The sequence below is a fragment of the Fusarium poae genome, chromosome 4 (genome assembly GCF_019609905.1).
Source record: "Fusarium poae strain DAOMC 252244 chromosome 4, whole genome shotgun sequence".
Taxonomy (NCBI): Eukaryota; Fungi; Ascomycota; class Sordariomycetes; order Hypocreales; family Nectriaceae; genus Fusarium; species Fusarium poae.
The window spans coordinates 1,672,651-1,688,081 of record NC_058402.1 but is presented as its reverse complement, the minus strand read 5'-3'; the positions used below and the strand labels follow the sequence as shown (position 1 = coordinate 1,688,081).

The following is a 15,431-nucleotide window of genomic DNA, read 5'->3' as shown; positions in this document are numbered from 1 at the left end:
CATGTATTCCAAAATTACAATCTCGGCAATCTCCCATGTAGTGTACACTCACACATTAAGAAACAGAGAGTGGTCCAGTTTAGAACCACTCACCGCTGAGCCAGCGGTTGAAGAAGTCAGAAGATGCCTCGGGCTGGTCCATGGGAACCATGTGGCCAGCACCGTAGATCTGCATGAAGGTGAAGTTGCCGCTGGACTTGACCTTGCCGTACTCCTTGCCGGCGTGCTCAAGAGGCTTGAGGTCAGCATGGCTGAAATCCTTCTGGCCAGACCACTGAAGCTTATCGGTCCAGGCCTGGTTTCCGAGCCAGTTGCAGATGAAGTCAGCATCACCAGCGTAGATAAGAACGGGGATCTTGTCGAGAACATTGGGGACGAGCTGGTGGTAGGGTTGCATCCAGTCACCGGCAAAGAGGAAGTTTCGGTTGATGTCCATGTTGCAGCTGTCGTAGCTGCTGACCTCGGCACCGAGAGCCTCCTTGACCTCTTCACGGTTCAGGTAATCGGCGATGTAGCCGAGGCCAGAGTAGCAGAGGTTAGAGCTGTCCTCACACTTGCCTCGAATGTCGTAAACGTTCTGGCCAGTGCGCTGGTAAGGGCCCATCATGGCGTTATTGCAGTAGATGCTGGCAGGAACACAAGACCAGGCACTGCCGGACTCGTAACAGCCCTTAATCAAAGACTGGCATCGAGGAAGAGCGTTGTCCATGGACTGACACTCGCTGTCGCTCAGCACGGAGGGGTAGCCACCCTCACCACAGGCCATGGGGCGGTAGTACTCGTACTGAGTGTAACCGTCGGTAAGACCGTTACCAATGAGAACACTCTTGAGGTTGATGTTGCGGTCATCGTGGGAGAGGATCTCGTTGGCAAAGACGGGGATGTAGTGGCCAGCGTAAGACTCTCCAGCAATGTGGAAATCCTGCTTGGCGTACTCGGGGAACTGGTGGAAGAAGAGGGTGAGAAGGGCGTAGATGTCCTTGCCGGCAGCGACAGTGTTGCTCACGGAACCACCGCTGTAGGAGTAGCCAACATTGACGGGCTGGTCAAGGAAGATGACGGAAGCATTGTTGTTCCATGACTCAGGGTTGTTGACGAGCTCAATCTTCTTGTTGATGGAAGCAGGTCCAAGCTCAAGGAAGAGACCGGTCAAGGAAGAGCAACCGGGGCCACCGTTGAGCCAGAGGACGACGGGGTCGTTCTTGGGGTCGTTGCGGGACTCAAAGAACCCTTTCGTTTATTAGCTTAATTCAGATTTGACTTTGGTAACGGCTGGGCTTACAGTAGAAGAGATGCTTGTCTTCCTCCTCATCGTCAAGGTAACCACTGTACTGCTTGACCTTGTCAACACCGAGCTTGGAAGGATCGACCTTCTTGGCGCGGAGGTTGTAGTTCTCGAGCTTGCCGCCGACCTCGCGATGCTTCTCGCCGTTCTTCTCGGTCCACAGAGACTGAACGTCGGCACCCTTGACGACGTGGTCCCAGTGAGAGTCGGGTCGGCGGTTGACCTTCTTGGGCTCAGTGAGGACCTGCTTCTTGAAAGCTTCGACAGCGTCGGGGGCAAGAAGTGTGACTTCGTCCCAGACGGCCTTGGCCTCTGATGAGATCTCTCCGAAGAACTTTTCGAGGGGCTTGGTCCACGCGTTCACGTCAAGGTCGATGAGAGGCTTGGAGTCGCCGCCGCCGAGGATCTGCTGCTCCAGGCCCATGGCCGAAGAGGCAGCGCCCAGCACGAGGGCAGAAGTTGACAAACGCATTGTGTGCTGTTTCAACGGGCTTCAGTGATGCTAATACTGAAGATATTGATAACAAGTGGGAAATGTTGAGATGTTATCAACAAGAAGAGTGGTTGGTGTTGATGGAAGAGAGAAAGAAGTAAACGCGCAAGAGAGGTGAGCGACGTAATTATGGCTGGGAAGCTTCCCCCAGTCCGCCCCCAGTTGTCTGAGACTGAGACCCGAGCCAGAGCCAACCTAGCAACCTGCAGCTGACCACACCCCGCGTAGCGGCTATGCTTCCTAGCGGCAGGGGCGATTCAGGCAGTTGCTGGGGAGCTCTACTATCTGATTGTCATCAAGTTTATATGAGTATCTGTTAGTGCAGTGTTGCGTGTCACTCTATGCCAGGTACAGGCCCAGAGCCAAGCTAAGCTAGGAAGGAAGGCGGCGAGCCAGCAACTCAAATATCCACTTGCGAAAACGTGACTCGTTGACGCTATCTCACCTTGATGAGTCGTCGATAAGAGGCGTTCACGGGTGTTGTTGTCCGCGTTGAGGCTGCCTCGTGATGTCTCATGCTTCATTGATTCAGGGGAACGTCATGTATTCAAATGGCTCTATATGAGTGAGGCATACTTTTGATCCTTGAAAGAGTTATTCTCAAGACTGAAAATAACAGCCCGGGGCATTGATCCGGCATCCGTCAGTTGAGTACTAGTGACGTAGGTGACACAGGGTCTCTTGTTACTGTACGCGTCTGATAATGCACGCACTAAAACACAGTCAGAAACCGATTACGATCTCCCACTGTTTGCAGTTGCTTGATCCAGGCTCAGCTTGTGTCTCGGACAAACCTGCCCGGTTCAAGCGAGATACTGTTATGATTTCTGTATCTAGCCGATGTCCAGGTATGGAATATTGCTTCGCTGTCAGGGCGATTGATCTTGTGATCTTGTTCCTGGCAAAACAAACACAGACAATCAGACAACAACAGCCCTGAGATGAACGGTGAAACACGAGTGAGGCGGTAAGTGGTCATCATAGACCAGGGAGTCAATTCGTTACATGGTTGAGCAAGTTACCGATGCCGGGGGGGTTGATTCGTTTTCTTGAACCTTGAAGTCACTTTGCTGTACCTGCAGGACCTATCTTTGTGCTTACACTGTGACAGCACGACCAACATGGACAACGAGATTCTATTTACCTAAGTGGTGAGATTATCCTAGATATTGTCCAACTTGTAAATATCATCACAATGGATTCCATATGCTGTCTTTGGTTTTCCTAAACACAGTACCGGGAATAACCCTGCGCTAGTATGGCAGAAACTCAGGACTTGAACCTCCAACAGTAAACAACTGCGTCTACTGGGTGTTATTGATGTGGGTGTTCCTCGAAGTTTAATATGATCTCGGTAGATGCAGCCTCGACGTCTACTGGGTGTTATAAAGCTACTTACTCTTTTATATTGCCAAAGCCAAATGTTTTCTACAATGAAATGACTTGATGCCATCGCGGGCTTACAGTACGCTGGTTATCACAGTTATGTATTTATCTTCGTTGGAATACCACTAGACAGCTTCAAGTTGCATACAATCAGAAAAGTCTGGGCAGGAGAACGAGCCAGAGCATCGAGAGATACAATACTAAAGACAGCTTGTTGCTCAGCCATGTATATACTCTTGAAAACTGTTACACTTCTGGGGTAATCTTGTTAAGATCTATACTATTTTTTCTTACATAAGGATGGATAGTTCATCTCCTTAATAAATAATTGATGGAAGATTTGAAAAGATTGAAAGTACATGATATTCACCACCGATGAATATCAGGTAAGACTTTTCTCCAAAGGTGTACTGCATAGACTCATACGATGTGTCAAGCAAGGTTCAATCACATCAGTCAGATCAATCGTATTACATGTGCTAATTAATGCCAGGATTAAAATGCAGCCTACGATAAGAAAATCTCTAAAAAGAGTCACCGGCATATAACCATTTCGAATAGGTAGACCATAATCTGATGTTTACTATTGGGTATGAGCGTGCAACTGAAGTGACTCAAAGCGTCCATATGAGTGTTTATGACGAAGGTTCCCATTGCGGGGCACCTATTACGCAGTAAGAAATCCAATCCTGGCTTATGGCGGGGTCAGGAAAAAAGTTCTGGTGAATCAAGCAGGCACTTTAATACTTTATCTGCCGCATCCATCTCTTCTTCCCTTCTCAGCAACTTTACGCAGCGTCCATTTCGAAACATCCCTTTACTCGATATATTCCATATACCGCCCACCATGTCTCGACAGATTCAGCAACCCTCCAATCAGATCAAGCTCACAAACGTCTCCCTTGTGCGACTCAAGAAGGGAAAGAAGCGCTTCGAGCTCGCCTGCTACAAGAACAAGGTCCTTGAATGGCGATCCGGCATCGAGTCCGATCTCGACAATGTTCTCCAGATCCCAAACGTCTTCCTTAATGTCTCAAAGGGCCAGACAGCGCCTCGTGAGGACCTCGACAAGTCTTTCGGCAAGGGCAAGTCTACGGACGACATCATCCTCGAGATTCTGAAGAAGGGCGAGATGCAAGTTGGCGAGAAAGAACGCGCTGCGCAGACAGAGCGTGTGCATAACGAAGTCGTCAGTATAGTCGCCAGTAAACTGGTTGACCCAAGGACCAAGCGCGTTTATACGTCTGGCATGATCGAGAAGGCTCTTGACATGCTCAGCTCCCAGGCTCACAACGCTACACCCGACAAGAGTGCCGCAGGAAGCGCCACAGGAACTCCTGCGACTGGAGAGGCCGGAGAGGCCAAGCCCCGATCCCAACACAACTGGACTGGTGTCAATACGACCAAGAGCGCAAAGAGTCAAGCACTTGAAGCCATAAAGGCTCTCATCGCCCATCAACCCATCCCCGTCGCGAGGGCGCGCATGAGACTACGTATCGCTTGTACCACCAATGTTCTCAAGCAAGCCATTAAAGCACCAAAGGGCGCGAACAAGGAAGAAGAGGGCGAGCAAAAGGCCATTGGTACTGTCAAGGACAAGATTCTTAGTTACGTTGAGCAGGTTGAGAGCCAGGATGTCGTTGGATCGGAATGGGAAGTGGTAGGCTTCGTTGAGCCTGGAGCTTTTAAGCCCTTGTCTGACTTTATTGGCAATGAGACCAAGGGGCAAGGACGAGTGGAAGTTTTGGATATGGCTGTGACACACGAGGACTAATCACACAAAAGAAACACCCGAGTAGCTTAAAAAGAAATCATGATACCCTTCCCTAGAATCATTTGGTATCTTTTCCATCGCTGAGGCGAAACGCCATTCATTTCTTGACCTTTTTCGTGGACTTCGTTTGACCATAAGCTTCACATGGCTTTGCCATAACACATCTCCCCTTTCCCATGATAAAGATTTTACTTGAATGCTTTTGATTCGTGACTCTGATCTAGAGTACAGCCATAGCTGCATATGCTGGAAAGCAAATCCCTCAGAATGCCCAGAAAGATGGAGAAACCAGCCGTCACGCCTGTCCACCCATAACCAACACCGATAAATAGTTTAACCACCCTTCTTCTTGGAGACACCGACGGTCCTGCCACGGCGACCGGTGGTCTTGGTGTGCTGACCACGGACACGGAGACCCCAGTAGTGTCGAAGACCACGGTGAGCGCGGATCTTCTTGAGGCGCTCGAGATCCTCACGGAGCTTGGAGTCGACACCGTTAGCAAGGATGTGGGAGTCCTTGCCATCGACGATATCGCGCTGTCGGTTGATGAACCATGTAGGGATCTTGTACTGGGTGGGGTTCTGGAGGATGGTGACGATTCGCTCGAGCTCTTCGGAGGTGAGCTCACCAGCGCTATAAGGTTATTAGTATTTTTGAGAATATCGTGGTTTGTGCGCAGGAGATCGTACCGCTTGTTCAGATCGACATCGGCCTTCTTGCAGACCAAGTTAGAGTATCGGCGACCGACACCCTTGATCTTGGTCAAGGCGTACATAACCTTCTGCTTTCCGTCAACATTGGTGTTGAGAAGACGGAGAATCTGGTCGTGGTTAGCACATGTTATTTCTGATGATTTTCCCGTCAATCGATTTCGGTGCGCCAGACGCCGGTCGGGTGGCGCGAGAGCGGTTCTTCGAGCGGCGTTGACGATGTTGAATTCGTTTTCGAGATTGCGATGCTATAGGGGATGACTTACGAACTGGAAGTTCGACTTCTCTCCCGAGACGAGCGACATGATGGGCAACTTTGGCGGTCCAGTTGCTCAGGGTCGATCGTGTGTTCAATGATCGGAGTAGTTAGATAAAAAGCGAGAAAGTCTGTGTGAATTGCAGGTGATACTTAGGGCAAGCGGAAATCGGAAAAAAGATGTAGTTTCGCCGAAAGTGGGGATACCGGGTACGTACCTGGTTGAGAAACATAACACCAATATGTCTCCATACGAGCCCTACAGCTTTCAATGAGACAGTTATTGATCATCTTGATAAGGCTGCACATCAAACTATTAACCTAGTTTGTTCATTTCGTGGTATCCTTCAATAGCTTCCCCGTGCTCGCCGCATTTTTTAATGAGCGTATTGCATTAAACCTCAGAAAAACAATAACTAGCTTCCCTTGTTCTACTTCAGATATTGTCTACCCAAAAGAACTTCAATTTTTTAGAAGTAACTGTTTAGTTGTGATTTGTCCTATGTGGAATTTACTGTATTCTCGAGTTGAATAGTAGAAGGGAGTTTGCCAAACTTGTGATATCTTGATGGGGCGAGAACCGCCATTAGCTTGTCAGAATGTTTCTTAGGAGGTAACTCTGTTATTATTTCTTGTCGCATGTACCAGCTCCATTCTTGTTGGTAAAAAGTTCATTGTCGTTGAAACATCCGATGGATCCACATTATTTAGAAAGTTATACAAGTCTAGAACATTAAAACGTTGAAATTTTGTTAATTCCTAATGGATAGACGAGAGGCAAGAAACCGAATTGGCGAGAAAGAAGGCAACAACCCAGACAAAGTTGTATAAAGAGACAAAAAGAACCCCCTACTCATATGAAAAAGACAGAAAACATATTAACAAAGACAGAAAATTGCAGTGCCTGCGAATACCTAGGCACACAGACCTCGAGGTAGACAAACTGGAGCTGATTACAACCACTGATGATGCCCGCTTCCTATATTAAAGGCAAAGAAAACAACAACAATAACAAAACTCACCCACTTTCAAGATTGATGAGAGTATGATAAGATGGGGATGAGCCGGTCGAGAATACAATGGGATTCTACCTTTTATAGAGGAAGCAGTGGCTTGTGAAGCTATAATTGGCTGAGACCACTGGTCTGTGGCGTGAGGAAACGTATACCATGTTATTTATAACCTTGAGATCCAAGATTTCTTACAAACGACGTGGTGAGTAACTAGGCTCTACTACTGTAGACTGATAGTATGACGCTTAGCCATACAGTCACTCCTAGTATTGATGGTTGCTATTATGACTTTTGACGCTCACAAGTGGCTTGCATTGCACATGCTTCATCGTCGTAATCCAGCTTGATCCTGAGACATGCGGCGACCAGAGAGTGCCATCTAAAGCATTTGGCCGGGGTCATATGAGAGGGCTTCTATTGGAGAACTTGCAGTTGTGTACCTTACGGCTAGTATACATATGAATATATTTTCGTTGGTGAGTGTCCATGTTGTGGTCCTGATGTGGTTGCATAAATACCTATAAAGAAGGCTGTCACTCCTCTATTTCTATCTAGTTTGAAATCCAGCATCGGAATTCAAAGAAGCAGGAGAAATATTAGACTTGAGTCTGCTTGAGTCTCTAGACCAGGATCATCTGCTTCTGTCTGTCATTAATATTAATAGATAGAGCCACAGTCGAATGACACAAGCAGACCATGCAATAGTCACACTACCTGATCGCGCAACAATTCGTACAATCAGTTAATTTTGAATGTTTCAAATATGTTTAGTTGAATATCAAGTATAGCGGAGCGTAAGTAAGGCTATTGGTAGAGAAGGTGAGTGCGTGAAAACTGACAATGTCTACGCCTACTCATTGCAACGGATACGGCAATTGACTTTACTCATGATAACGGTTTAGATTTCTGTTTTGTTGAAATATGTCAATCACTCCTTTCAACTTTCTAAGTGCATACTATGTCTACTTGTGCCCTGCGGTGCTTAACAGGGGCTTACGCATTCATCTCAACCGAACGACTTCATTGTCCTCAATTTTCCCTGCCAGGGGGCATGACCTTGGTATTTATCGCTATTTGTAGAATCTGTACCGCGGCCTCCAGGAGTGGCGTTTTCCCCATTGTCAGGGTTATTGATACTGTAGGACTGGTCTTGGTGTCGTCGCCAGGACCTAGGCATCGAGGGACGGCCCAGGTGGCCTGTCTCCGAGACTATGTTTCGTTATACTGATGTTATATTGTAAATACTCGTGTTCTGTCTTACTGGATGGTCTCGGCACTCCCCACGCCGTCGTGGCCCGTCGAATGGCCTTACGGCGGGACTATTTCTCATTAGACTGATGGCACATATTGTAACTATTTTTGTTTGAACTTACCAGAAGCCCCTTGCCACTCTTGTTGTTCACAGTGTACCCGCACCGGAATCATAGATCGATCGCCAACCATCTGTATATAAATGTCACTTATATGAGGAGCGTCTTAATCAGGAACTATGGGTACATCAACACCATGAAGAGAATTCAGATCATAGACCGTGGGTCTCATTATCCTCTAGCTACAGAAGGGACAGGCACACGGCGCAATATCCCTGCGTCTCTGCTTTTATTTATTCTGCCTTATTAATTGTCTAACACATCATGGTCGACCTGAAACCAACACACACCACACACGATGCCTACTATGTAAGTGATCGCCCAGCTGGAGGGCCAGCTACCAAGCCCGACCATACGGGAATGGAGTGTTACGTATAATCGGCCACAGTAACAACTATATTTCGCGCCTGATCCTGACATGAGTAACTAAAATCAGGATCCCGCTGTTCCGTAGCTTGCTGCTCAGGCAGGCGGCTATGCCCTTCCTTAACGAGGATATATAATCGCTAGGGGCATGAGCGTCCTAGTACAGACATTTACCGTCCAAGTCCCCCACAACAGGAAGAGCTTCAAAAGGCGTCGTACACAGGCTACCATAGTACAGTCTCATGAAGAGTTCTATTCTACGATAAGCATAATCTACAAGAGTGATTCAAACATTACAATACGAAGAACAGGCCCTAGAGACGACCGTAAGCTAATGCAAATCGTAGACTGGTGGTCTGTCTCTGATAACACATATCCTCATACCATATTCCATTCAGAAAAATAATACTTATTAAAAAGGAGAAGGAGAAGAAGCATTAAAGAAGAGACTCACAGGCCGACAAAGGACTCCGGATGCGAGGTTGTTTGCCCAGCCTGGGTGTATTGATGTCCCACTCCGCAAGCCCAGCAGCAAGACCAACGATGGATACTTTCCACATGCAGGGTTAACAGAGACAAGGTACCTAGCCACCGCAGTGCTCATCATTAGTACCTTCGTCCATGAGATGGGAACACCAACGCGAATATAAACGAGCCGGCGGCTTATCCCAGACTCAAGTTCACGATTCGGTGCTTGGTGTTATAATACCACACATGCCCGCTTGGGCCAACACTACAGGCGCTGAGTTAGGTTGTCTGGGGATCATCTCATCTCGGTGCTCATTGGTGCTTGGGCAATGAGCGCTAGCTACAATGGGTACATGTATCACGTGCTCATCGCTTGTTGCATCTTACAAATTTTCCATCTGCTCTGTCAAACTTGGTTCCGAAATGTTTGTGAAGCAATCAAGCTCCAACGCCCTGCGATCGGGCATATTGAGGAACTTTTTGACTCTGAATTGAGTTCAATACAAGGCGTTTAAGCTATCGAGTACCTCCAAGGTAAGTTTCTACACATGTGTCGTTTGCGATGGCACCAAACTCAATCGTCTTTTTCCATTGCTCGGTCAGTCCAGTTCAACGGCTGATCTTGAGCCGGATGCCTTTACTTCGGTTTAGGTACAAGACAAGACCAATTCAGCAACGCTTTTTGAGTACGGAATCTTTTGTGTTTTCACCAAATGGAGTCTTCCGTAATTTATCAGTTGTTACATCTATCTCTACATCATCCTGATCTGTTTTGTGCAATAATATCTATGCTTCATCGTTACCCCAGCTGGCAAATGCCGTCCGTGAGGACCCCTAGTGTTCTTATCCCGTATGCTCCAAACTCCGATCAAAATTGGAAACCATCCATCATGCCTCGCTTGCTTATTAAAATAACAATCGCTGTTATCCTTCTAACAACCGATGTTATAGTAAGCTAGAATTCCTCGAGAGGATCGTAACCCTTCTGGTTGTCAGCGTCACTGGAACAATCTCCTTTTTTTCGTTTTTGTTTTTTTGGCAAACACACCTTGTCTTTTTTGAGTTGATGAGCTAGTAGCTCTGAAAGATTGGCTCTGTCCGTTTCCACGGTTAGGTTCGTGCTCTTGGACTGAACGTGGACAACCGCCACCTCTTTCAGGCCTCGTACGGTCAAAAGCTCATCCAGTCCAAGGATGTCCGTTATTCTGACATGGCGGTAGGTGAGGGGGAAGAACGTCTTCATCAAATCGGTTCGTGGACTGAGGTACGCAAGGGTGGATTTGGAAATGCTGATTGTGAGGGACTCGAGCCTGTCGCATTCGGCCAGTTTCTTGAAAGTCGTTGCTGACGTTGGTCCACACCAGTGAACTTTGATGTCGCGGACATTATGTACAAGCAGTGGGTTGTTGTTGAGGTGGTGAAGCAGCTCGCAGCAGCAGCGGAAACGGACAGTCTTCTTACGAAAGAAGATGCGGAAAAATTCTTGGTTGAGTGCTGGACCGAGTATAGATGGCAATGCCTTCATTTGAGGAGACTGGAAGCCCTCATAGTCGCGCTCGATCTTTGGGCAATTGCAGCTCACTTTTCGTGCACCAGGTTTAATGGCTTTCCCTCTGTAAACGGTGTCGACCATCAAATCGACGATGTATTCGCGGATCTCGGCAGGCAGTTTCATGAAAGGGAAACTGTCGATAGGCGGCGGACGGTCTATTACAAAAGTCATTTGCTGTTTTGGCTTTCCCGATGGATTGTTCCAGACGGCAGTGATCTTGATCTCACTTACCAGCAATCTCGAGGATTTCAGTACACATCTCTATGATGTCGACGCATGTCTTGGATTCTTGGGGGTCTTTGTTGATCATACGAGCACATTTGGCTATCGTTGCGGCGACGGATTCCCGGCGTTTAGGGCTCAGTCGAACCATGCTTCCCAGCTCTCTCGCATCGATGATTCCCGTGTGGAAGCTCTCCAGGCCTTGAAGGAGGACCTGGATGTTTCTGGTTAAGCCATACCGGGTGTGGACTGCCTTGGACTTGAGGGAGTACCAAGACTTGCTCGACATGATAGCAACGTCGCGCGAGTCTTGTGTCGGCGATATATACGAAAACGTTTGTTGATACGGCGGGGATAAATTGTGAGAGGACACTGGTGTCGGTAAAGGGTGGAGGGATGGTTGAGCGGGGTCCAAGCAGAACTGACTTCAAGTGAAGAAGCTTCTGTAAATCGACGTTTAATAGAGACGGGACGAAACGGGGTTAATCACGGCCTCGTTGTGAGTTTACAGCAGGCGCCCGTGGCAGCGTCGAATCGCTCCTTCCCGCAAGTGACGCGAGGAGCTAGCTAACCGTCCCGAGTGAATGGCAGGCAACAAACTGTGGCACATTGGATATTTGAGATTTATGAAGAAAATGAACAACCTCCGCATGGATGAAAAAAATGTGTAATTCGGTCCAGGTAGTATACTTTAATACCGAGAGCGGTGACTGCTTCGGCAGTGCAAACGGCCGACACTGGCAGCGATAGTAACGATAGAGCACATAGTGATATTACAATCATCGCCCATATACTCTATGTCTCTGTATAATACATGTTCCACGATGCACGGAATTAGTTCTTCATTCCAGGCGTATTGATGCTACCAATTCGAATAGTTAGTATGGCGTAAACTTAGAGATGGTCTGCGAGAAACCGGCGTAATATGCAGAATGGTCCTTTCCATACGCTCCAATATAAAAGTTCTTTGATTAATTGCCAAATCATGTGCTATATTATGGAATAGTGAACACCTCTGTCATAAGTCGATATATGCAGTCATCATGTGATCCCAGATCTGAAAGGCAGATCTAAACTCCGATAGAAGAGTAAATGGGCATAACGACATAGGAAAGAAAACACCAAATACTTGCTGGCTTACTCATTACTCATTCGCTATTCAATCTAAGTCAGGCAACATACGTGGGACAATATCACTTTGCTGAGTTCAAAATTGATTGTAAAACAAGTGTAGACTTTTATTGGTCTATCAAATTTGTAACGCCCGTGTCTGGTCTATCTGCCCATCGCAGGACCATCATGATATGCAAAAACTCCATGTACCAAATCGCTAAATCCAATATGCCAATCATACCACATATCGTGGCGTTTCAAATAACTTCATGCGGTTTTTCCATGGTGCCCGAGACACCGTCGTCGAGGACTAAGCCTCGATGATAGAAAGACAGCCAATGCGCACTGCTTTTGTTTTGGTTGTCTATTTTGTGTTGTTCCCCTTGGAAGAATTATGGGGAACCATGCAAGGTGAGGCGGAATTGTGGTGTTGTCAGATCTGCAGCTGGTGTACCGTTTCTGGTATGAATAGGTGCTGATCTGCATCATCCAGTTTGTGAAATGATGCTGACAGGACACAAACCCAAAGGATGTAATTAGGTGAATAAGATGCATCGCTCAATGCAAAAAAGTCAACCAGAAATCAACTTGGTGTGGTAGTTGAATCTGAATGTCGTTGAACTTTTGGTGGCGGGCGGCGTTAAGCTGGCGTTCTAGAACTCTTCCAGCTTTCGCCCCTGTCGACTATCGGCGTGCCCGCATGCCCGCCCATCCATCATCATCGGCTTTCCCAATTCAGGAAATTGACTAGGATGATTTGATAGAGGATGAAGATGATGAAGTCTGATCGTCGCTTTCGCTGTCACCTTCCAGGGAGAAGTTGACAACGCTGGGAGCTCGTGTGCAGCAAGGGCTGACGCCAAAGAAGTCATCCTCTTCAATCTGCTCAGGAGAAGAGGCACCAAAGGTAAAGCTGAAGTGCGATAGCATCTCCTGGTGTTGGAGATTTTGGGCTGTCAAGGGCTTCTCGCTAGGGTGAGTGATCTTTTTTCCCTTCTTGCTCTTGGTCTTGCGCTCCTTGGTAGCGTCCTTGTCCTTAGACCCCCACGTCCAAGTACGGGACAGCTTGTTGACAAGAGATGACTTTGATGAAGAATCAGACTTGTCGCTGTTCTGGCTGGACTTGGTGATGGTAGCTGTGATCTTTCCAGATGTGTTGGCGTCGATAATATTTGACGCGGAAGCGTCGGAGCGCATAGCTCGGCGAAAGTGCTCTCGAATAGCCATTGTGAATGTGTTTTGTGAGTGAGAGTGTAAGCTTGGTGAATTGGGTTGTAGCTTGTTGTTTAATTGATTCGAGGTAGCGAGCTTAGAATTGACGAGATCATCAAGAATGAGAGCAAATGGGAAAGGAACGGGCGATCGGTTATCTATATAGACTCAAACAGATAAGTGCAGGAGCCGGGGCATTTAAAGACAATCCTTCAAGATAGGAAAACCCCTCAAAGTCTTCGGTCGTTTGGACCAGCATGGGGGCTTCCATCCATGCGTTCTCCGGCGGCGCCTTGGAAACTGGACTTGCTGTGGAGGTGGAACTGCCTCGAGGTCCCTTATCCCGTGTACAAGAGATACATGAGCAAATGTGAGTGGCTTCTGGATGGTCGATGGGTCCGTTAGCCCCTGGTTCTTGGGGGCACAGGAAGGACAGCGAGTTGCTATTCGCTCATTGTAGACTGGGGTGCGGAGAATTGCGGAGGCTTCGGCGGCTTGTACGGGGGTTGACCCTCAATGAGGTCAGTGAGATCCATAACAACTGTATGGAGAAACCCTGCAATGTCGGACCGGGGAGTTGAGAGGTACAAAAAGTACTTGTGTCGCTTTGCAGCCTTCTCGCCCTCACATGTGGTGGGTGGATGGAAGGATCGGAGATGCCAGTTTTTTTAGCAACAAAACCCAGCAAATGCAAAAGGCACACCACCATTATCAAACTATGAGCCTCAAAGAGGGAGGTGGCAGACGACACTAAAGTTGTTGTGAATTTAGCCGGTGATCATTGCTATGATCGTTCTGACAGGGTGTCCACCTGGCAGAGAGAAGGCTGTAGTACGTAGGCACCAGGAATTTCGTGCATGGCATGTCGACAGCCCAGGCTAACTGGCCATCTGGATCCATGAGAGCCCTGTTCATTTCAATCAGAGCCGAGCGTGCCCGGCAGTGAAGAGATGTGGATATAGAAATTGACAGAAACATTGACATACAGGAGTTGCATCGTGAGGCGCCTCGTGTATCAGCCGTTAATAGCTGTCGCATCGTCGCTACGCCTCAGAAACAAACTTCTGCTCTGGCGTCCTGGATAATGAAACCCGGCAACATACCTCACCCGTAGTGTAACGTTGACCGTTTTCGACACCATCAGACTCCAACCTGCATCTCAAAACACGGGGTCGGCGACAACTTCGAGCCGTGGAGGGCCCCACAAACAAAGCAGTCCACATAATTATCCCCTCTTTTCCCACTAGAGGTCTTGGGGTCCTTGGGGTTCAAACGGGGTCGCGAGCAGGCCGAGACTGTCAGGCTGTTGACGAGGAGCGTCATTGCTGGAAGGTAACGCCGAACTGAGTCCGTTTGGCTTCGCCAAGAGGAGTTGCATTACTCAGGTTTTGATTTGGCCACTATTTCAACAAATTTTCGACAGTGACATTCAATGGCTTCCAGGCACCGAGATACTTTTTCTTCTGCAGGTCGGCTAACCTAACAGAAGATGCCAAGTCTGTAAGTCCCCAGCTGGGTAGGGTAATGTAACTGATCCCTGTCTGGAGATCCCCTTTGCAAACTGCTCAGTCTCGGTTGTTCGGTGTTGGTGTTGCGAGTGCTCTGACATTACGTACGTACTGTACCAATCGGCCCTTGCTCGGTTGGTGTTTGTGAACGAAGTGAGCCAACCCCATCCTTCTTTGGTAGACAGTCGCACGACCCAAAACCAGACCGTTGAAGACGTTGACGGGATGGAACTGCCGTTCTCTAATCCGCTCAACTAAAGTTTCTGGTCGGTCTTCAAGCTAGTTGAACGTCTTGCATTTTTGTTCCGTTTCTGCAACCATTACGGAGATAACTAGGTCTTCATTGTCGGCAGGCGCCGGGCCGGTGTCTACGGACGGCCTTCTCTCCAAGGTCCAATCCGCTGCGAATCGCCGTTCCCGTTGGTTCCCGGTGCAGCACCTTGACGCCTGGCCTCATTCGCCACTTTTTCTCGGCGCTGGGCTTGGCGCTCCGTTAGCAGCGGATAGTAATTGCTTGTTCGACTGAGCTTATCGAATCGAAGATGCACGACATGGCACCTTCTCTTGGTGGTTAGCCAGCAAAACTGATTGAGGCGGCTATAGTTGCCTCGAAAGAAAGTTTTGCTTTTTTTCCCCCCTCGTCAGTATCTCGCCGGCGTACAAGTTCTTCGGCCACCGGAATTGGCGACGATAACAGAAAAC

The 15,431-nt window shown here is 48.0% G+C and overlaps 5 protein-coding genes across 5 annotated transcripts; 1 reads left to right on the top strand and 4 right to left on the bottom strand.

The window, feature by feature from the left end:
• Positions 1–79: 79 nt before the first annotated feature.
• Positions 80–1,757, bottom strand: FPOAC1_010645 (uncharacterized protein; the record flags this gene model as incomplete). Its single annotated transcript, XM_044855034.1, has 2 exons — positions 80–1,230; positions 1,283–1,757. 2 exons carry the CDS (start codon positions 1,755–1,757, stop codon positions 80–82), a joined length of 1,626 nt encoding a protein of 541 aa, XP_044702347.1.
• A 2,254-nt stretch (positions 1,758–4,011) lies between these two features.
• FPOAC1_010644 (uncharacterized protein) lies at positions 4,012–4,938 on the top strand (the record flags this gene model as incomplete). Its single annotated transcript, XM_044855033.1, has 1 exon — positions 4,012–4,938. One exon carries the CDS (start codon positions 4,012–4,014, stop codon positions 4,936–4,938), a length of 927 nt encoding a protein of 308 aa, XP_044702346.1.
• A 333-nt stretch (positions 4,939–5,271) lies between these two features.
• Positions 5,272–5,954, bottom strand: RPS18 (ribosomal 40S subunit protein S18B; the record flags this gene model as incomplete). The annotated part of the gene is made up of 3 exons (XM_044855032.1): positions 5,272–5,572; positions 5,629–5,759; positions 5,916–5,954. 3 exons carry the CDS (start codon positions 5,952–5,954, stop codon positions 5,272–5,274), a joined length of 471 nt encoding a protein of 156 aa, XP_044702345.1.
• A 4,123-nt stretch (positions 5,955–10,077) lies between these two features.
• FPOAC1_010642 (uncharacterized protein) lies at positions 10,078–11,185 on the bottom strand (the record flags this gene model as incomplete). The annotated part of the gene is made up of 3 exons (XM_044855031.1): positions 10,078–10,104; positions 10,171–10,829; positions 10,906–11,185. 3 exons carry the CDS (start codon positions 11,183–11,185, stop codon positions 10,078–10,080), a joined length of 966 nt encoding a protein of 321 aa, XP_044702344.1.
• A 1,571-nt stretch (positions 11,186–12,756) lies between these two features.
• On the bottom strand, positions 12,757–13,236 carry FPOAC1_010641 (uncharacterized protein; the record flags this gene model as incomplete). The annotated part of the gene is made up of 1 exon (XM_044855030.1): positions 12,757–13,236. The coding sequence occupies one exon, from the start codon at positions 13,234–13,236 to the stop codon at positions 12,757–12,759; it is 480 nt and encodes a 159-aa protein (XP_044702343.1).
• Positions 13,237–15,431: the final 2,195 nt, after the last annotated feature.